Source organism: Tachysurus vachellii, chromosome 11 (assembly GCF_030014155.1).
Source record: "Tachysurus vachellii isolate PV-2020 chromosome 11, HZAU_Pvac_v1, whole genome shotgun sequence".
NCBI classification, from domain to species: Eukaryota; Metazoa; Chordata; class Actinopteri; order Siluriformes; family Bagridae; genus Tachysurus; species Tachysurus vachellii.
Window position 1 is genome coordinate 22,418,369 of NC_083470.1, and position 21,936 is coordinate 22,440,304.

Sequence of the window (21,936 nt, forward strand, 5' to 3'; positions counted from 1 at the left end):
GCGGAAGCTGCTAGAACTCGGGCGAAGGTTCCCTCTGGTGGCAGTCGGGAGACGAGGCAGGTGCTTCATTCATAACAACAGCAATGTTTTTTTTTTTTTTTTAGTTAAGAATGACATTTTTATCCATTTATACATTGATACATGCTTAACCATATGAAGCAAATGATGACTTTATCACATTACAGCAGCTACAAACAATAGTTTCCGCACAAAACCATGTGTCTGAAGGCACCAGCACTCTTTCAAAAGCCAAAATGCAAAATAATTTCCCCATAGCAAAATTGACTTTTCATACCGGTGATTACACAAAGTCATTCACGATTAATGGAGTGTCATGAGTTTTGCTTCAAGAAACTTTCCATCCTTTTTATTCATTTATTTTTTTGTCAGCAGTTTTATTTTATTTGTGTGTAAAGTCAGGAAGTTTTCTCTGCCTGTCTTTTTCTCGCAGAGTGTGAACAAACCTAAGGACTGGTACAGAAGCATGTTTCGACAAATCCACAAGAAACCAGAGGGTATGTACTGTAAACACACACACACACAAACAGAGGTACACAGACAAATACTCACACAGATACACTTACACATATACAAACGGACAGAAAAACTGACACATTTACAGGCACACTGAGAGTCAAAGACACACACACATGCACACACACACACACACACACACACAGATAGATAGACAGACAGGCAGGCAGGCACAAATAGAGACTCTAACACATACACACACACATACACACACAGACACACACATTGTGAGAACCACTTCCTCTGTTTTCTTCTGCTTTAAATCTGGAATTGCTCTTAGAAACTGGAGAACCTGCATCTCACACACTCTTCCTGTGGAAAAACTGAGTAAAAGTGTTCAGTCAACCTTAAAAAAGTGTAACCCGATAGACCATCTCCAACAATGAGTCTAATTCTACACCAAATACGCCCTTTATTTACTTTGCTAAATTTGGTCGCTGGCTCTCAGGCTTTCCTAAACATGAACCAGCATCTCAACAGTCTTTTAACATCTGAAACTGTCCCCAGATCAGCAACCTTTTGGCAGTTTCTGCTGAATTCTGAAGCCAAGCGCAAGATTGATATAAACCTGCTGTCAACATATTGGGTGGATCACAAATCGTTATGAAACAGATACTCAAAAAAGCCACTGAAATATTCCATCAGGCCATTTGTAAAACGTGATCCATTAATTTAACAAGCTGCTCAAAGAGCTCTGCTGTCAGTAATCTGATTTATCCTTAACAATTGGAACAACTATTGGAAATTTTCCTAATATTTTATGCTGGGAAAGGATTTATTGCAGATTCATGCATTTGAACAGATCTTATTGCATTGCACTTTAAGAGACAAAGTCAGACCGTTAATGGATTTAGATCAGATAAACAGAAATTCAGCCTAAACACAGCAATAAAAACAAAGGCTAAATACAATTAAAGAATATTCTCAAGCAAAGCTTGCTAGCCAGGATGAGAGAAAATGATCAGATCTAGCTAGACGGATTAGATATATATATTTAAAAATTTAGAATATCTCTTCTTTTTCTTGTCACACTCCATAAAAGTAGACACGCTTTAAGAATTTGTAGTTTTTCATAAGTATTTGTTTTTATTGTCATTTTATTCATAGAAAAGTTCCAAAAGTCCACAGAAATGTTTCTATCTTCAAAGTAAATGCTGATATAAAATGAATTTCTGCTCTCTGAGAAGCCACTATTCTTCATATAAATTCTGTGTAAGTGTATCCAACAGAGGGAAAAACACAAGTCTCACACACAAGACTCACAAGACTCATTGACTGACGTCCTGACTCATTGTCTATCAGACTTGTATCGATAAAATAATTTGTTATACTGATTAAAATAGTCTGATATGTCGATTTCCATCCTGTTGGCTGACTGGTCGCTAAGGTACTCTAAAAAGTCACCAAATCTAGACAGCATGATGGAAACATTGGGTACTACTGAAGTGGAAAATAATAAGTAGGATATTATTTTTACTTTTTTTTTTTTTGCTAGTTATCCGACTATTCTGTAAAAATTTACTCTTTCAAAATCCATGAGAACCCTAGTTGTAATTATTAATCATTTATTAATATTATTAATCATTATATCAGATGATATTAATTAACGTGGTTAATAATTAAATGAATGTACACAGTTTACGTTTCTGAAAATATTCCACAGAATTCTATTTTGTTTAACTCATTTTGTTTCTTTCTCTTTTCTCTCTCTCTCTCTCTCAGAGCTAGAAATCGACTGGCAAGAAAGTAAGTTATCAGTCTTAGAAAAAATATTCCGACAACCTCAAAGCATGTTTGGTCATGTCAAGAATTATGCAAAGCATTTTTAATGACCTGATTGATGTCTGCTTTGACAGGCAGCTCAAAAAATTCCCATGTGAAGCATGCAGATTGACTCAGCAGAATTATGTCCATGTGCAAGATTAATAAAAGTCTAGTGTCATAGTAATGACTAGCAGACTCGATATATAACCGTGTAGTATGTGAGGATGACAAGTTGCAAACAATGTGTGCTTGAAACTTGTTTTTTATGGTTCAGGGAGGTTGAATACAGCTCCAGCTGCAGATTCGGCTCAGGAGGACGGACACCAAACTGGAACTGACCCCTTCACCCTGACGCAGCATGGAGCGCTACCTGACTGGTGAGGCTGTTAGTCAAATCCATATTATCACTTATTGTTCTCACCATTTTCAACTCTCTGTTTCTTTTAAAGTCCCCATAGAATATGAATTCCCCATAGATTCTGGCTTTTCAATACATTTTATAGAAATACTTTTACATTTAGCAGAAGCTTTAATCCAGGATGAGTGTGATGTATCCAGGACAGCACAATACATGTAGAGCAGGATTCAGGATTTTTCATCGAGAAGCAAAGTGCACAGAGGAGTGGGGACATGTAACGGATGATTTAATGTGGAATAGTTGAGATTTTAGCTGTTTTTGTTTGAAGATCATGATGGATTCTGCCGTCCAGTTTGAGGTAGGAAGTTCATACCACCACTGGGGGACAATCAGTTAGAAGCTTCTGGAAATGGACCTCATGCCTTGTTCTCTACCTAGGCTCTACCATTTACATTTAAATCATTTTGCCAGACACATTCATCTCATTTATACAACTCAGCAAGTTAGGGTTGAGGGCTTTGCTCAAAGGTTCAGCAATGACAGCTTCGAGGTCCTGGGAGTCGAACTCTCAACCTTCCGATTAGCAGTCCAATGCCTTAAACACCCAGCTTTACCAATCACCAACTGGATAATTTTTTTTGGGTTGAACCAAAATTCCTGAGCTGTGGCATCAATACAGGCTCTAACTGAAACTTTTAGTACGGGTTATAATTTCTATGGTAACAACTCATTAACCAGTGAACACCAAAGATAGCATAACTAAACATAATAAAAATGTTGTTATGGCATATTCTTATAGATGTGATGAAACTTGGAGGCTTTTATTTCACAATTATGGAAGGAGTCTCCAGTGTTATGACTTTGCAGCAGAGAGAAAGATGAAACTTTAGGTTTTCCACCATGTGAAGTCTTCAGCACGGACGACTTGTGGGTTCTGATTGAAAAGACAATCCATCCATCTATCCATCCATCCATCCATCCATCCATCCATCCATCCATCCATCCATCATTCAGTCCATACCGCAATCCAACACATGCTGAGCTAAGCTTGTCAGGGACCACCGATTAGGACTCAAATGCAGGACGCAACAAGGTGTAAGTTTAAAGTCTCTAATTGAAATGGAGAAGACAAGGTGAGCGTTGAAACAAGTGCAGGCAGGAATACATCTACAGTCAGGGGATGAAGCAGATCGAACATCACAAACATCAGATGAACACTGCAGAAATCCAGGTCAGCAAAACAATCAAATAATCCAAACAACAGCAGGCAAACATGACAATGTAGGGCAGGCAGTAATACAGGTCCAATAATCCTAACACAACAGAGTGGGGCAGGCAGAAATCCGAACGAAGACTGATCAGGGTCAGGAACAGGTAAGACAGATCAGGAACAAATTGGACTGGGGTGTGTATATACAGTAATGGCATTTACCCCGGACGTGCTCTGTCTAAGAGGGCCGCCGAGCTATAACATGAGCATTGCTGAAATACTCTGAACTACATGCTGACAAAACTATTATACTCTCTGCCACACACTCACTTTGTTTTACAGGCAAAGAGGGCAAAAATAAACAAAAGAGAGGTGAAAATTTGAGAAGCAGATAAGTGACTGCAGGCAGGTTATGATCCGTTGCTGCAGGCTCTGACAATGACAATGTGATAAAGTATCTGCGTATTCGGGGGTGGGGTGTGTTTCAGGGCTGATCTGGGTGATGTAGTCAAGATTCCAGAGCCAAAGAGCATTTTCGACTTCGAGCCAGGACAGGGAGGCACAGCGGAGGAACGTGTGCAGGTAAGAGGCTTTTCTTGGTAGGAAATGAACCTGCATTTAAACGTTTTAACGCTGAAATGAACTCAGATCTCCCTGAGTTTAAACAGTAGAACATTTTCATGTCGTTGTTGCCTGCTACACTTTCTACATATTCCCAAACTCACTCCAAGAAATGATTTCATGCTTTGCTCCCAACATTCCTTTGATTAAATGGATGCTCTACCGTTGTTTTTAAACCTAATATCATAGCATATGGACATATGGACAGTTTGTAGCATAACACACACATTACTTCTGACACGTTTTCTTGTTTCAATAACGGAAGTACATTGTATACAAAATAACAGCTGGACATTATTGAGACAGACAAGAGAGAAAGTCCTTGTTGTTGTGTTGTGTCAACACCAACATACTGTATACAATACTCCGAAACATAGTTGTGGTTACGTTCCAGATAGATATAGTACAACAAGTCATCTGTTCTATGTGTTGTACAGGAGTTACTATGGTAGTAAAGAATACATTAAAAGGAAACACACCACGCAAAGCCTGCTACTCTATCTATGTGGCAGAACTGGATTTCCATAGCCTCAAAGATTTTGGTTATTTAGTCTAAAGTTGTTATTCGGTTGTTAATATTGCAACTGATTCAATTTGTATATTTTTGTGTATATTTCTTTGAGCTTATTCTGTTGTACTCTTGATTTACATGAGTCCTGGGGTGCAGTGGGATGGGGGTGGTTGTGGGTGGGTATTAGTTTAAAAGGTTTTTTCTCTTTCTGTTGTGTTGTATTTTTGCATATTCTATCAAAATAAAAACAGTGAATTACAAAAAAAATAAAATAAAAGGAAACACACTCTTTTAGTCTGTTAAACTCCCTATAAACTATTACATACATATCCCAAGAGTTTCAGGTCATGGCTTTTAACAGCAGAAAAGAGCTTCTGTATAATCTTTTTGTAATATGCTCTTCTTCCGATAGCCCTTTTCTGTGCAACTTTGTAAAACATTGCTTGGGTCAGCGTGTTGAAAGCCGGGTTTTGTTGTTGACTGCTGGCATTTCAGCATGTGGGTTCAGCTTTGGCATTTTTATACACAAAACACACACACACAAAGAGAGAGAGAGAGAGAGAGATAGTGAAAGAGAGAGAGAGAGAGAGAACCAGTAGGAAAGAAACTTCCTTTAAGGATTAGTTTTTGTCTGAGTTTCCAAATGCCATTGATCGTGAGGTCATTTGTCTTAAGACACACCTTTCCTTCTTTATTACTACAGTGGAAAAAATACTTTTGTACAACTCCAGGTTTATTCAGATTTCTCGTAAACAAAGTCCTGAGATGTATACCGGCCATCCAGTTTCGTCATCACATACAGTATTTCCCACCTAGTGCCACACCTGATTCTTAAACCAGCGGTGCGTTCACGTGGAACTTGTGAATTCAGGCTCTTGAAATACATCCTGTTTATGATGTGAAATAAATAAGTTTTCGGGGGACACAGGTGCTGAGCTTATAACAAAGGCTTATAACAAGCTAATAACAAAACTCATCTAGCTAGAACATCTACTAAGAGTTTGATGTGAAAACGACATGGTTACGACATTAATTTTTTCATTAACCCACTGTCTCATCTGTCTGCTTGGGATTGAAACCTACAGCTTAAAGTTAATAATTTAATGACTATTGTAAGAATATTCATAGATTAATTAACTTAGCGTGGCTTTTTATTAGACACGACTCATGTCAAGTTTATTTTGAAGTAATAATAATAATAATAATAATAATAATAATAATAATAATAATAATAATAAAATCAAAAGAAGGCAGAAATAAGAGCAGTCAATAAGGAAAATACTGTTGGAATATAAAGGAAAACAGATCTGATGATTAAACAGTAAATATACATGTACGATCTAGAGGAAAGGAGAATGGATTTCGGCCTTAGAAAAGATTTGGTTTGGTTTTGGAGTCGGTGTTAAAAAAACCTGATAAATATGTTTGTTTGTTCAGATGGGATTATATAACATACTACTTGTTGTTTTTACTGGTCATTTTATAGTATGTAAAGATGTAAGGTGTAATCTTTGAATATTATTGGCATAATGGGATTAAATCCCACAGAAGTTCTGTCTCAAACTTTTTGTTATCTTTATTTTGATCTTCCTGAGAATTGTTTCCACATTATTCTCATTGCATGTTGGCACACAATCAAAAATGCATCAGAGCTGCTTTGGCCTGTTGATGCATACTAGTTCTTGCTGTCTTGTGAACATGATTAAACTCCTTCCAGTTTAAAGAATTGGCAGGTCTCCCTTTTCATTCAGTGCTTTTCTTTCTCTTGCTGTATTGTTTACAAAGCTCAAGGGCTTTAGGAAATAGTTCTCAAAGGAACCTTGAAGCGTCTTAAGCACCGTGCTTTCGTGCTCATCGTCCTGCCCGAACGGAGAACAGTGGCATGTTGAGTCAAACTAAAAGAAAATGACAATAAGGCAAGAGAAAGAGGGCGAGACATAGCAGCCATTACGGGCTAAGTGTGTTTGTTGCATTGTGTGCGATTCGTTAGTCGTTAATCAGGTCACGCTCCAGAAGTAGGAAGAAATGGACTCATTGTTTTCTCCCTCCACCAGACAGAGCTGTCTTGTGATCACGATTAGTCCCGTTATCCGAGTTATCCGCCTGTCTGATCCAACATCATTCGGCAAGCTCAGCCATTAGTTTGCTCAGACACCAGTCCAGACTGCTCCTCCCTGAGACTCGGTCCGACTCTGAGACGCCTCTTTCAGACGGCATCGTCCTTATGAGTTTATTTGATTGCGTGGATCTCTCCTGTTGGCTCTGAATGGCTCGCATCATGCCAAGGTATTTAAAAAAAAACAGTGTGGTGGTAGTGAAAGCAAAGTAACGTCTTAACACTGGCTTTTGTGGCATGCTGTGGATTCTACCAGACGTTTAATTGTTCAATTGTAATGTTAAATGTTGCGTTTAAGGTCTGATTAGAGAAAGCTGTTGGGCGTTTACTGCAAATGAGGTGCAATGAAGTTTCACTCGTTTGAACTTGTATGCCAGGAGCGGTAATGAGTTTATTAAGAATTGTATAGATGTCACATCTTTACATATAGAAATTTACATAAATACATGTTTGAGGTTTTTAGGCTTCACACGAATATCTTAGAAACATTATTGTGTCCAGTTATCAGGCTCTAAAAAGAGAATATATCTTGAACACACATTTTAAAATTACACTGGACTCAACAGAATCTTCTTACATGTTATTGTGTATCTTTATATGTTGTGATGTATGTTTGATTGTAGCTAGTTATAAGCAGGGGGGCACGGTGGCTTAGTGGTTAGCACGTTCGCCTCACACCTCCAGGGTTGGGGGTTCGATTCCCGCCTCCGCCTTGTGTGTGTGGAGTTTGCATGTTCTCCCCGTGCCTCGGGGGTTTCCTCCGGGTACTCTGGTTTCTTCCTCCGGTCCAAAGACATGCATGGTAGGTTGATTGGCATCTCTGGAAAATTGTCCGTAGTGTGTGATTGTGTGAGTGAATGAGAGTGTGTGTGTGTGCCCTGCGATGGGTTGGCACTCCGTCCAGGGTGTATCCTGCCTTGATGCCCGATGACGCCTGAGACGACTGGCACAGGCTCCCCGTGACCCGAGGTAGTTCGGATAAGCGGTAGAAGATGAATGAGTGAGTGAGTAGTTATAAGCAATTAGGAGGACGTCGGTTTTCATTTTAAATAAGTACTAATTATTAAATTAGTTAAAGAATGCATTAATTACATGAGTAACACAAATAAGATATAATGCAATGCATATATATTCAACCCAGTACCCCCTACCTGACCCAGGCTCCTGCTCACTCCACTCTTTCTCATTTAGTTTTCTTTAGTTTTACCAACTGCAACTGAATTGGACTTGAACTTCAGCATCCAGCTGTGCAAAGCAGATTTAGTGGTTCAGGAGGGTGAATACTTATGCAACCCAGACATGATTACATTTTATTGATTTTAAACGCATGTTGCACTTTAGTCAGTGTCTTGCACCTTGAACACCGGCAAGACATTAATATTGTTCATCAATATAAAGTGAAAGTGAGTCTTTAACATATCTCTGACTTGCATTTGTCCCATTCTCTAGAACATTTTTCTTTTTTTTCCCCACAGTCACCAAGGAAACCGCTAGTGCACCACCCTCCTGAGAGAGCCCACTCCCCCTCCATAGAAGTAAGTATGAATAGCATCTTTAGTGCAAATAAACTAAAGCTAAATAAAAAAAACTCTTGCTGATGGGTGAAGTGAAACATTTGCTGCCGTGCTTCTTGTTTAATTGCTGTTTGCTTTTCACTGACGTTATGCTCTCAGTTTTACTCTGTACATGTGCACTTTGATTTTTCAGGCCACTCTGGTGTCGGAGCTGAACCGCTTCGAGGCGGAGTTGGACTCAGACATCCGTGGCCTGGAGAGGAAGCTGTCTCAGAAGCAGCAGCAGCCACAGCGGCAAGGCAGGGGTGAGGTACTGAGCCTCCCCTCAACACACCTCCAGAACCTCCTTTTTTATTCTCTTCACCGCTTTAATATCTAGACTGACTCATAATTTCCTACAGAAAACCAGTTCCCTTTCTGTTTAGAGGTGCTTTTATAAACAGTTCTACCAGATTACTTGTAATATCCCGAATTTCTCTACTTCAATTTCTACTACTTTACTTTTTTTTTTAAATAATAATTAAAATTACTATTCAAACAATTTCCCTTCCCAGTACCATAGAACATAAAGATAATAAGACGATTTTCCTTTTATGACCTGGGCTTTAATAGATGGTTATCCAGTCTATAATTATACTGCAAATATACCTGTACCTCTATATACTTCCCCGAGCGAGAGACAAATGTGAGGTTTAATGCTGAGACAAAGAGAAAACTTTACATTAGCTATGAATACACAGTTCAGTTCAGAAGGCAAGCACTACACTGTTGCACTTCTATATTCAGCCTGAAACTCTAGTCTTTAATTTCCAGCTAGTCCAGACTATAAAAGTCTCGTCTCACACTGCGCACTCTTACACAAACTTGTGTCGTTTTGGTTTATTAGCATTTCATCTCCTGCCACATTTTCCCTGACAACAAGCGGCTGAGCATGTTTGCCTTTTTTGTATTGTGTGTTAGTCATCTGGCCTGGAGCAAAACGTTCGTATCTCATATGCTCATGCTACTTTTGTTGCTTCTCTGTTATGTTTGATTTTAGGTACATTGTGAACTCACTAAATGATACATACTTAACTTATAAAGGAAAAAAAATTAATAAAGAATTTAATAAAAAGTCATCTGTTTGCATAATTAGATAAAATAATTTAAAGTAATATATTATTTCTGCCATAATATACAATACAATGAAAGCTCTCAAACAGCAAAAATGACATTTATACCTAAAACTCCCGAAAGGAATTTAAATTAAGGAGTAAATTAATTTCCATTTTATTTCCCATAAAATATACCCAAGCTTGTTTATATGTTTAATGTCCGGATTGTTGAAATTTATTATATTAACAACGTATACAAAGTGTGCTGTAGTCATTTTAGCAGCAAAGTGTAAGCTTGGTGTATAAGGTAGATTAATACCTTATACACTATACACTTATACACGCTTTACAAATAGGGGAACATTCTGGTAAAAGTACCATTTCAAATCTACTTCCATTATTTATATTCATTTTAAAAAATAGTTATAGATTTGCATTCTATTCTGCTTTAAAATGTAAAACTGATGGATTTCTACCGTATGACAACAGCATGTGCCAGATGATTATGATTATGTCTCGGCCATAAACTGTGTAAGGTGGAAAAAAGTAAAGTAAAATAGTCAAAAAAATAAAATAATGTCTAATTTTTCAGGTGACATATAATAGTTACATGCCGTAACACCAACGACTCCAGTACGTCTTTATCCGTCGTTCTGAGTCTCCATACAAAAGCTCCTGTGGTCCAATTCTATTGATTTTTAGAAAATTGTTAGATCCGGCAATTTTTTAAAATACAACCAAGGATTTATGTCTGTGATAGATTGTGAGGATCTTAATTTGTAGCCTCAGCATATTAATTCATGTTCACGTCATTAAAATAATGACTTTATAATGATAATCTTTTTTTTTTTGTGGTGAATTCTGAAAGTTCCCCAACCTCAGCTACATCACTCAAGTTCATAACTGGTGTCAACTACAGAAGATACCTTTTTTAAACCAATTTATGAACTAATATTTTTTTCAGAACTCCAGTAGTTCGGTTAATTTGGTTGTTTCCCAAAACTATCCAGTCCTACTTGGATCAGGCATTTTACCAAGGATAAATGCATAAAAGCACTGAATTCTAATGAACATACTCACACAAAACTAAGGCATGTTTTTTGTTGTGTCCTACAGGGAACCCTATGCTGATATGCACTGTAAACCTTTTTAGATCTCTTTCTGCTATAAAAAAAAAAGTGCATGCTTCTATCTATATTTGTATCTGTACAGAAAACACGATCTGTTTGTATGAACTGAATGTGCAGTGTGTAGGACCCAGGGGAGCCTCCTGGGCGGGAACAATCATGCTGCTCTGTCTTCCCACTCTGCATTCTTGTGTGTGTGTGTGTGTGTGTGTGTGTGTGTGTGTGTGTGTGTGTGTGTGTGTGTGTGTGTGTGAGGTGAGTAGCTACATGGGCTGGACTTACTGCTTACTGTAGTCTTCTATTCACAGGGTGAAAAGAACAACACTACAACAGCAGCAACATCTGGGAAAGGACAGGAATACAGGTGTGTGTGTGTGTGTGTGTGTGTGTGTGTTTGTAAGTAAGGAATTAACTAAATGTACTCCTGGCATTTACACTCTGTGACAGGATTACAAATTAAGAATATTGCCATAACTGTCTATATAACTTGAATATGATTTGTTGTTCACCTCTCTCTCTCTCTCTCTCTCTCTCTCTCTCTCTCTCTCTCTCTCTCTGTGTATGTTTATACTTGTGTTTTTCTGTTCTTTTTCCAATTATGTGATGCTTCTGGGCAGTTGAGCAGTTTGAATTTCCTGTTTATAGTTAATAGTTGCTTTCTCAGTAGTGGATGGTGCTTTGGATCTTCACACAGTTTATATTCTTTATCTAGTGCTTTCTTGATCATGATAATTTAGAGAGTGTGAAAGTCTCCTGCCATGATTGGTTAATTATTGACGGGTTCTGGGTTGCAGCCCAAATACCAGAACCCATGCTGAGGTGTGTGTGTGTGTGTGTGTGTGTGTGTGTGTGTGTGTTTTGTTCTGTTTGTTTTTTTAATGTTTGTGTGTATCAGTCAAATACACTATTTATGTGTTCACACTTTCCATTTGATTGTGTGTTTGGTGTGTATGTGTGTGTGTGTGTGTTTTGTTCTGTTTGTTTTTTTAATGTTTGTGTGTATCAGTCAAACACACTATTTATGTGTTCATACTTTCCATTTGATTGTGTGTTTGGTGTGTGTGTGTGTGTGTGTGTGTGTGTGTGTGTGTGTTTGTGTGGCTTAGGCTTATTTTTACTGCTTTACAATGGTTTGTGAAATAACACATAGTATGCAGTGGATTTCTAAAAAAAAATGGCAGATTGGAACACTCCAGGATATAAGATTGGACTACAATTGGGTGGGTTTGATTGGACAGAATGGGTAAAGTAGGAATTGGCAGGATTAGATATACAGTAACCCGGGCTGGATAGGATAGGATAGGATTGCACAGAATGTGTAGACAAAGGACAAGTTTATATTTGATTGGAAAGGACTGGATAGGAGTGTGTAGAGTAAGACTATGGTAGATTAGACATGATTAGACAAGATTAGGAAGGTTAGGAATGGACAGAATGGAAGATTAGAAAAGAGGAGATATGATTGAGACAGGCTGGGTAGGCTTGGATATGATTAGATATGATTGGACAGGATTTGGTAGAATAGGATAGGATTGATTAGGATAGAATTGAATAGAAGTGTTTAGAACGGGTAGAGTAGTATTGGACAGGATTTGGATTGGACTGGACATGATTGCATAGAGTAGGATTGCACAGGATTAGATACAATTGGACAAGACAGGACTGACTAAAACAGTGTAAGACAGAATTAATGCTGGCGATAGAACCTTTGGTACTTTAGATAGAACCCTATTATTTACCATTCAAATATGATGAGTTATTTTGGCATATATTACCTGGCCAGTATGATGATAACAAAAAGCCTAAGTCGCTGGAATACTCACATGACATCTGGTTGTGACGTCTGGTTTGAATACATCTGCATGTGCAAATCGGTTCAATTTGAGTATCCTGTAAGAAACACGTACGGCTAGTGTATCCTCCCTTCTTTGTCAACCACAACGATTAGCTGCACTAGCACATTAGACGGGAACCTATATGCGTTCGGTACATGTATGTGTTCAACATACTATTTTAGGCTCTGCAAAATGTCTCCCTATTAACGTGGCACCCAAGACAAATGTCTGTGCCATAGAGGGGCCATTGATAGGATAGGATTAGACAGGATAAGATTAGACAAAATAGCAGAGAAGCTGAGAAGGCTGTATTGGATATGAACCTATAGGACTGTAGTGAATTATATCAGATTGAATTAGCTAGACTTGCATATGACCAAGCAGGATAGGATATAATTAATACGTACGTAGGTATCTCACAGTACCAGGTGTGATACTGGATTGGACGCATGAGGACTGGTTTTGGGGATCGCTTATTATGACTATTATATGGTCAGATTAGACAGGATAGATTTGGATAATAGAGAATATGATTAGATGGAGTTGGACTCCTGCTATGTAAAAATTGGATATTACACATCCAAGCATATATGATTGGATTCCTGGCTGTAGTGTTTTAGCCACTGAGAGATTAGACAGGATATGCTGAGAATGAATCTGATTCCTGGCTGTAGTGTTTTAGCCACTAAAAGATTGGACAGAGTAGAATTGAATTAGATTCATGGTTATAGTGTTGCAGACACAGGATATAGAGGTTTGGAATCCTTGCTTTGGTAATTTAGACAGTGATAGATTGGACATGGTATGGTGAGAATGGATTGAATTTTTGGCTTTCGTATTTTAGGCAGTACTAGATTGGACATCGTATAGTGAGAATGGATTGGATTCCTGGCTGTAGTGTTTTAACCAGTGATATATTGGACTGGACATGGTATTGTGAGAATGAGTTGAAATCCTGACTCAAATATTTTAGCCAGTGATAGATTAAACATGGTATGGTGAGAATGGATTGGATTCCTGGGTCTAAAATTTTACTCAGTGATAGATTAGACAGGTTATTATAGAATTGCAATATGTTCATGGTTCTGGTGTTTTAGATTTGACGGGATACGGTGGGATTGGATTGTTGGCTCTGGTGTTTAGCCGCTCATGGATTGAACAAGATTGATTGGATTCCTGGCAGTAGTCAGTTATTTATTCTGCTGGGGCCCTTAAAAAAACTCCCTCCTATTTTCCTTTAGCTTTACAGTCTGGAGTAAAGGCCTGAATCTCTCACCTTCTCTCAGACACATTCTTCAGATTCTCTCCACCTTCATAACTCTACAGAACATGAACTTCTTGTCTTCTTTACTTGCTTTCCATTCTCTACCATCTTACTTTACCCTAAAGCACTATAAAGTGAAAAGATAAAACACAAGATGAAGGACATGCCGAATTTTACTGTTTCCTCTCATCTAGATCATTAACCAGCTTCAGGGAGGAACTTTATGAGAACACATGTTATAGTTTTAATCATACTCTAACCTTCCTTTAGAGCTGCTTAATGAATACTACATAAAATCAATGTGCAAGATGTTTCAGTGTTGCTACTGTGCTGAAACTGTGCTGTAGTGGGAACCAGAGATGGGGGACTCGAGTCATATGACTTGACTCGAGTCAGACTTAAGTCGCAAATTTGAGACTTGAGACTTGCTTGACAAATATTAAAAAAAGACTCGACTTGACTTTAAGACTTGAGACTTACTTGTGACTTGAGTTAAATGACTCGAAATAACTTTTTTGTTTGTTTGTTTGTTTGTTTTAAATCTGTTTTTGAACGCACGTAAGAGCGTAATCTAACTAATAAACCTTAACAGTCGTGACGAAACATGGAAGGCGCTACACCAAAAAGTATTTCGGGTACCGGGATTTTGGGGATCCAGTTCCCTTATTCGGTTTAACCACTATTTGGACATTTGATGGATAGGACTCCCTGCAGTTTTGGGCTGTGAACAGTCACACCCTCCCCTCTTTGTTCAAGGTAGCGGTAAGAGTTATGGCCATCCCTGCATCAGGTGCACCTGTTGAACGTGTATCGCTCACAATTGAGTGACAAAGTTATATATATGTTATATATATATATGTTATATAGTTATATATATATATGCAAGTGCAATGTAGTGTAAATGGTTGGTCACTGTTTATGTGGAAATGTCAGATTTTTTGCAATAGCACTTATAATTGGTCTTCAGTGTTAGGCTTTGAGTGAAAAGCGTATGGATCATTTATGGGGATGCACACACACACACAAACACACACAAACACACACACACACACACACACACATATATATGTATATTCATTCATTCATTCATTCATCTTCTACCGCTTATCCGAACTACCTCGGGTCACAGGGAGCCTGTGCCTATCTCAGGCGTCATTGGGCATCAAGGCAGGATACACCCTGGACGGAGTGCCAACCCATCGCAGGGCACACACACACTCTCATTCACTCACACAATCACACACTACGGACAATTTTCCAGAGATTCCAATCAACCTATCATGCATGTCTTTGGACCGTGGGAGGAAACCGGAGTACCCGGAGGAAACCCCCGAGGCACGGGGAGAACATGCAAACTCCACACACACAAGGTGGAGGCGGGAATCGAACCCCGACCCTGGAGGTGTGAGGCGAACGTGCTAACCACTAAGCCACCGTCCCCCCTATATATGTATATATAAACCCTAAATATAAATATAAAATAAAAAACCTCAGAGTTGCAAGCACGGCCATATTCTTGTCTCGCATGCACACACACATTCAATTTAAAGGGATAGTTCACACAAAAATTAAAATTCTGTCATCATTTTCTCACCCTCTTTATGTTACAAACCTGTATAAATTTCTTTGTTTAGATGAACACGGAGGAAGATTTTTTAAGGAATGTTTGTAACCAAACCATTCATGAGCCCCATTCACTTCCATAGTGGGAAAAAAGAATACCATGGAAGTGAATGGGGCTCATGAATGGGTTGGTTACAAACATTCCTTAAAATATCTACATGTGTGTTCATCAAAACAAAGAAATTTATACAGGTTTGTAACATCATGAGGGTGAGAAAATGATGACAGAATTTTAATTTTTAGGTGAACTATCCCTTTAATATTAATAAATTACATCTCTCTCTCTCTCTCTCTCTCTCTCTCTCTCTCTCTCTCTCTCCAATAGTTAATTCACTTCAAGGTTTGTGTGATTCAATAATTTACATTTTTTGATTGACGTGATCGATTGTTGTTGTTATTATGTTGTTAAAAAGGAAGGATCTAATTTAAGGATGTGTTCATGTCCCATTAAAAGGGAATGCCTGTTCAAAAAATGCCATTTGGTTGCAAAGAAGCCATTGTACTTTTTTTTATATATACTTTTCCATGGTCTTCTGCCATGTTTGAGGCATATTGAAACTTTTCATGCTTTTATGGTGCCTTATTTCAGTTACATTTACATCTTAGGCTTTGTAGTTTTGATTTTTATTCATTTTTAGATTTTTATTGTATTCACAACTCTTGCAACTCTTGCAACTTTTTTGTTGCACATAAAATACTGTAAACACCATAAATACTGTAGATTTAACTTTGTTTAATATATATATATATATATATATATATATATATATATATATATATATATATATATATATATATATATATATATAGTTAAATCATCAAACATCTGTATGACTTGCCAGTGACTTGCTTGACTCAAGCTACGACTTGACTTGAATTGCTTGACATAAAGCAGTGACTTGACTTGACTTGACTTGACTCACAAAAATTGACTCGGACTTGCTTGAGACTTGAAGGTTAAGCCTTGAGACTTACAGTACTTGTGACTTGCACATGTGTGACTTGGACAATGGAGCATGGTATTAACATTGAAGGATTTTATTGTTCAAGCTTTTGCATTTAAACCATTTTAACAGCAAAATCAGATCAGCAGTTTGCTGTCATTTGTAGCTTTCATTTGCAGCTTTCGGAGATGACGCAGTTTCCTTACCAAGCTTTCTGTGGCTTGTAATGATAAGCCCATTGTTTAAGACGAAATCATTAAGCAGAAAAGTGCCAGTGCACAAATGTTTTACCTTTCGGGTGCATTCAGGATGTTTTAGTGTGTGTGTGTGTGTGTGTGTGTCTTTTTGTCAAGCAGATTTATTTCAGATCATATGTAACCGTCTTCAAAACAATGGGCCTCGTTAATCAAACCGGATACAGACAGATTTACTCAGAAATCATTTGCTGGAGCATTTATAAAAAATGTGTTATTCATAAGAATCCAGTTAATTTAAGAAAAGTCACTGTATGTATTCTACAAAAGTTCCTGTGTTTGTGGAAATGTACGCATTAGGAGATCCTAATTAGCCTCCAATGATTGGCTTCAAATTGTTTACTTAGTTTCTTACAATTTTATATATGGCTTATGTTGTTAAGTTTAGAATTATTTATTTGTTTATTTTGTAAATTGCATTGAACTAATTAAAAGAATGTATTGTGGGTTTGATGGGGGAAAAAAGGCAGTCTAAATGAAATTCATAAAATAAAACCAGCAAATTAAATACGATAAAAGCAGGAAGAATTAGTTCTGTGGTAGCTTTTTTTTAGCACTGAGGTTTGGCAATGTTCTTTCATCATTTATTTCACATTTTGTCATCTTTAGATGTTTGTGCAGTGTAAACAACTGATGTTGTAAGTGTAAAATTTCCATGGTTGATAATTTGGTTTGTCCTAAAAGCTGAAAAGTTCAATAATGAGTACAAATCTTTCTGTTCTCCAATTTTCTCTCAGCTACCTGATTGGAGAGAAGGACCCCAGGACAAAAGAAAGAAGTGCCCCACCAAGCCATCCTACAAGCCCTTGCGCTGGCGTTCAGCAAGACAAAGCACCTAGCATCACACGTGCTAATGGTAAGATCTGACTCTTTCCATTCTGCTTTGCTTTTTTCTTTTCTCTTCAATATCATCCAGCCAGAAATAAACAGGAATAGATACTGATCCATTTCTTCTTGATTTGGGTTTGTCCAATGGATTTGAAGTCACATGATGATGACAGCTTTGAAGCTTTTTAGTTGACATTTAGTAATCAGAGGCATCTTTCATCTTAACGGCTGAGAAGGATACAGTCATGTTATCGAGTCCTGTTTCATGTTGATGGCCTGTTCATGTTTATGCAAATCCTAAATAATCCATTTTGGGAATCTTCCATGCTAAAGCGGTGTTTCTTTTTGAAATTCAGTTTGTTGTACAGAATCAAACAACAACAAATTTGTCTCTTCCTAACTGCTTGCAGATTGTCCTGCATTTAAGATATCCAGGTCTTTTTTTTTTTTTTACGAACGTTTCCACCGCTAATTTGTTTCCAGGAACCCGGAAATAGATTTCTGCCCCTTTATTGTTTCGGGTTTCCTTACTTCAGGGTGGTATCTGATTAACATGGATACAAACAGAGCTCTTTATAAAGCAAAGGGAGAGAGAGAGAGAGAGAGAGAGAAGGAGAGAGAGAGAGAGTGCGAGAGAACACACACAATTGTAAATAGTTCTTAAAGGAATTTTTTAAGCTAGTACCCAGCGAAAGTAGGGAAACTAAGGTAATGGGTCATGTGATATGTAACATGACTTCCCCAGTAATGTGAAACAATTCATCAACAGCCTGAAGCTTTGTTCAGGTTCACAGATTAACTCTCACTCAAGCAGATTTCCATCACATCAAACTTCAACCCAAAACTAAAGATGCAACAAGCATGTCATAGCTGGTAGGTTGTGTCCAGTGGGTTATGAGTGCAAATCCCAACAGGAACCACAACTGGCACTGCCGTGCTAAATAAAGACTTCTGCTAAATGTCTGGACATTCTGTCTCACTTATTAGTCAGTTTGGATAAAAGCAACTGCCAAACAGAAATATGCTGATTGTCTTAGAATGAAATATTCCAGCAAAAAATCCATGAAATACATTTATTTGTTATTTATTTATTTATTTTTTGAACAATCAGTCAAATAAATTTGTTTGTTTGTTTGTTTGTTTGTTTGTGCATGTCAAATAAGTTTGTTTGTTTGTTTGTTTATGCATGTACAGTATTTCATTTGTTGTTTTTTTGTCTGCCTATTTATTTTTATACTTATTAATAAAAAGAAAATATTTATTTATTTTAGTTTAATTAGTTTAGTATGTTTTGTTTGTTTGTTTTGTTAGTTAGTTAGTTTGTGTATGTTTTGTTTGTTTGTGTGTTTGTTTTGTCCCTTAAAAATAGGCCCGAAAACATGTCTCAAAAATCCAGACAAATTTCTCTGTTAACATCATACTTAAGCTTGAAAAAGTTTTATTTTTAATATTTATTTGTTTGTTTGTTTGTTTGTCTTTAATTTGTTAGATTTGATTGTAAAGAAGCTAAAAGAGTGTAAAAATTCCTGTAACTGAATTTGTTTCAAGCTTGATTTGTAATAAAAATTGTAAACGCTTGTAGAAGATGTTTTAAGCATCAGTTCTGACTTTCGGCACTTGTTTATTTCGCCCTTGCTTTTGCAGACAGAGCAGGGTGTGTGTCTGCAGACATGGACTTTCTACCTAAGAGAGAGGAGAAAAAGGTAAGAGGGTTTCTGTGTCACTGCAGGGTGGTACATTATGTCTTCATCGCATATGTTTGTTTATGGGGTATGTTTTTGTGCCAACAGATGAAAGCAGCACGAGCCAAATTCGATTTCCAAGCCCAGTCACCCAAGTATGTGGTGTATTGATTGTATATTGAATGTTTGTTCAGGAGTTGTGTGAATGCTGTAGATGAAACATGTACATGTGAAATTCAACAAGCAAACGTGATCCTGCCTCAACACTCAACTCAACATTTGCAAATTTACAGTGCAATAGTGAGTTCTCCAATAGATGGCAGTGTTTCAACCGTTATGGGTGAGACTGTAAGGCAGCCCAACTACAACCTGTTGGGCTGTTAGAGTATTTACAAAATTGTCCTAAAAACCGCATTTCGCCTTTTTCTCAGTTGATTGCACTAGATGGCGAACTCCAAACACTACCGAGCTTAAGTGCTAACGCTAAAAGCTAAAGCTATGGTTTCTAAAGTCGACAAACTTTGATGCGCTGGCAAAAAAGGTGTGACCAACAACACTGTTCACACTGTAATGGAATAGAGGTTTCCTTTTCTTTTTAGCTAATGGGTTTTACATGTAATTTATATTAGTTCAACCTGTTACTGGCCCGGCCAATCTGTTAAATTTTCAAACCCAGTCTCGCCCGTAAACTAAACATTTTTATCTTTAAATTAAATTTAGATCAGAATCATCAGTCCAATACTTATACTTAGGCAAAGTAAAACACTCAAATCTGAATATTTAGAAGGCAACGGTGAAGTTTCTAGACCAGCAGAACTGAGGCTATGAATCTTCCCATCATTGTAGCGTGCTCAGCAGCTTCTGTATCAGGTAACAGCACTGAAGATAAAATCTGTATTGTTTTCAGCAGGTACTTTGTTGTTAGTGCATTCCTATAATAGTTCTGTTCCCTGCTCTCTTTTTGTGCTTTGGGGTATTTGCGCCTCTCTGTTTCAGAGCATCTGTTTCATGTTCTACAGCAATTTGTTTCCTAGCTGTAAGTGTATTAAAATAATACGGTGAGCAGAAAAACAGTAAGCCTGTTCATTTCTAATAAAATCCTAAGGGCAGGTATTGGGACATTAAAACACGAAAGATGAGGATAAGGAAAAACTCCTGAGAAAACCCTTATGAGAATCTGGGATGCACATGTTGACTTTTGACCTTTGTTTCCAGGGAGCTGACCCTGCAAAAGGGTGATGTGGTTTACATTCACCGGCAGGTTGATGCCAATTGGTATGAAGGAGAGCATCATGGAAGAGCAGGGATCTTTCCGACTAGCTACGTTGAGGTATGTGCGCCTGCATTATTAATACGTTAGGTGCAGTCACACGACGTGAAATGTAGTAACAATAGATCCACGTTTTTACTCTGTTTCTTGAGCAGATAATTCCTCCGACAGAGAAGCCAGTGCCGATAAAGTCTCCCAGTGTACAGGTGCTGGAATACGGCGAGGCCGTGGCTCTGTTCAACTTTAATGCAGACCTGCCAGTGGAGCTGTCCTTCCGGAAGGTATCGGCTTATCAAAGATTATACTACTATACTAATCGTCATACTGTAATCATCATCATCATCAAGTGGAAATCAATCTCTTTTAGGGTGAGGTGATATCCATAACACGACGGGTGGACGATCACTGGTTAGAGGGTCGGATCTCGGGAACCACCCGCAGTGGCATTTTCCCCGCCAACTACGTGCAGGTCAACAAAATGCCCCGAACCAAAACGGCTGATGACCTTTCACCCAGCCCACTCTCACCCCTCTCCCCTTCCCCTCACTGCACTCAGGCTCCGCTTTCACCTCACGCACGCACCAGCCAATCACGCTCACCCCTCTCACCCACACAGCCCGCCTTCATCAAACAATCGTCCAATCACTTTGTGTTCTCGCCTGGCCCCACCTCACCCACTCCGCCCAACAGCCACAGGACTTTCTCACCTTCAGCATGCAGCTCACTGGACAGAGAAGCAAGATCCCCAGTTTCACCATCCAGTCATGTCCTGGCATCTCCACAGGGCCCGGGACTGGCGATGAACATGAACCAGAGACCATCGTTTTCTTATCAGGTATCAACATGGTAACAGTTATGGTGGTAACGATTATATGTTTATTTACAGTGAAGATATTTCTTTCATCAGCGATCCTGGTTTCAGCAGGTCATATTGAAGAAGTTTTATTCTCATAACCTCTTTAGGACAGACCTAGGACACACTCTCCTCAGTATTACACGCATGTAAAAACTCCACCATCAGCAGCTTCCCCAGTCAACAGCAGCACTACAGTCATACCACGACAGCCGTGAGTCTCAGGTCTCAGGAAGAATATCAGAATAATATGATTATTCCTCCTGGTTCCTAACCTTCTTAAATTTCTGTCTCTATGTCAGATATAAGGCAGTTTACAACTACAAACCCCAGAACGGAGACGAGCTGGAGCTGAGGGAGGGAGACATCATTCAGGTGATGGAGAAGTGTGATGACGGCTGGTTTGTAGGTAAATGGCTCCTTTATCTAATGGACGAGTGTCTTTTAGGAAAATCTTTCTTTACCTTTCTTAATTTTGCCATCCTTGCTGTAGATCATGCGTATTTTTGACTTACCTGCCCTCTACAGGACACT

General features: G+C 38.3%; 1 protein-coding gene across 5 annotated transcripts in view; it reads left to right on the top strand.

The window, feature by feature from the left end:
• Nucleotides 1-21,936, top strand: part of sorbs3 (sorbin and SH3 domain containing 3) — a 53,288-nt gene that overhangs the window by 27,682 nt on the left and 3,670 nt on the right. For 4 of the 5 annotated variants that reach the window (XM_060880651.1, XM_060880650.1, XM_060880648.1 and 1 more), the window contains exons 6-20: nt 452-515; nt 2,257-2,280; nt 2,573-2,675; nt 4,355-4,448; nt 8,590-8,649; nt 8,822-8,938; nt 11,158-11,213; nt 17,507-17,625; nt 19,242-19,300; nt 19,388-19,434; nt 20,495-20,609; nt 20,705-20,830; nt 20,917-21,384; nt 21,513-21,616; nt 21,705-21,811. In XM_060880651.1, coding sequence (XP_060736634.1) covers nt 452-515; nt 2,257-2,280; nt 2,573-2,675; nt 4,355-4,448; nt 8,590-8,649; nt 8,822-8,938; nt 11,158-11,213; nt 17,507-17,625; nt 19,242-19,300; nt 19,388-19,434; nt 20,495-20,609; nt 20,705-20,830; nt 20,917-21,384; nt 21,513-21,616; nt 21,705-21,811 — 1,663 coding nt within the window. The remainder of the gene's footprint in view (nt 1-451; nt 516-2,256; nt 2,281-2,572; nt 2,676-4,354; nt 4,449-8,589; nt 8,650-8,821; nt 8,939-11,157; nt 11,214-17,506; nt 17,626-19,241; nt 19,301-19,387; nt 19,435-20,494; nt 20,610-20,704; nt 20,831-20,916; nt 21,385-21,512; nt 21,617-21,704; nt 21,812-21,936) is intronic. The other variant, XM_060880652.1, reaches the window with a different exon arrangement.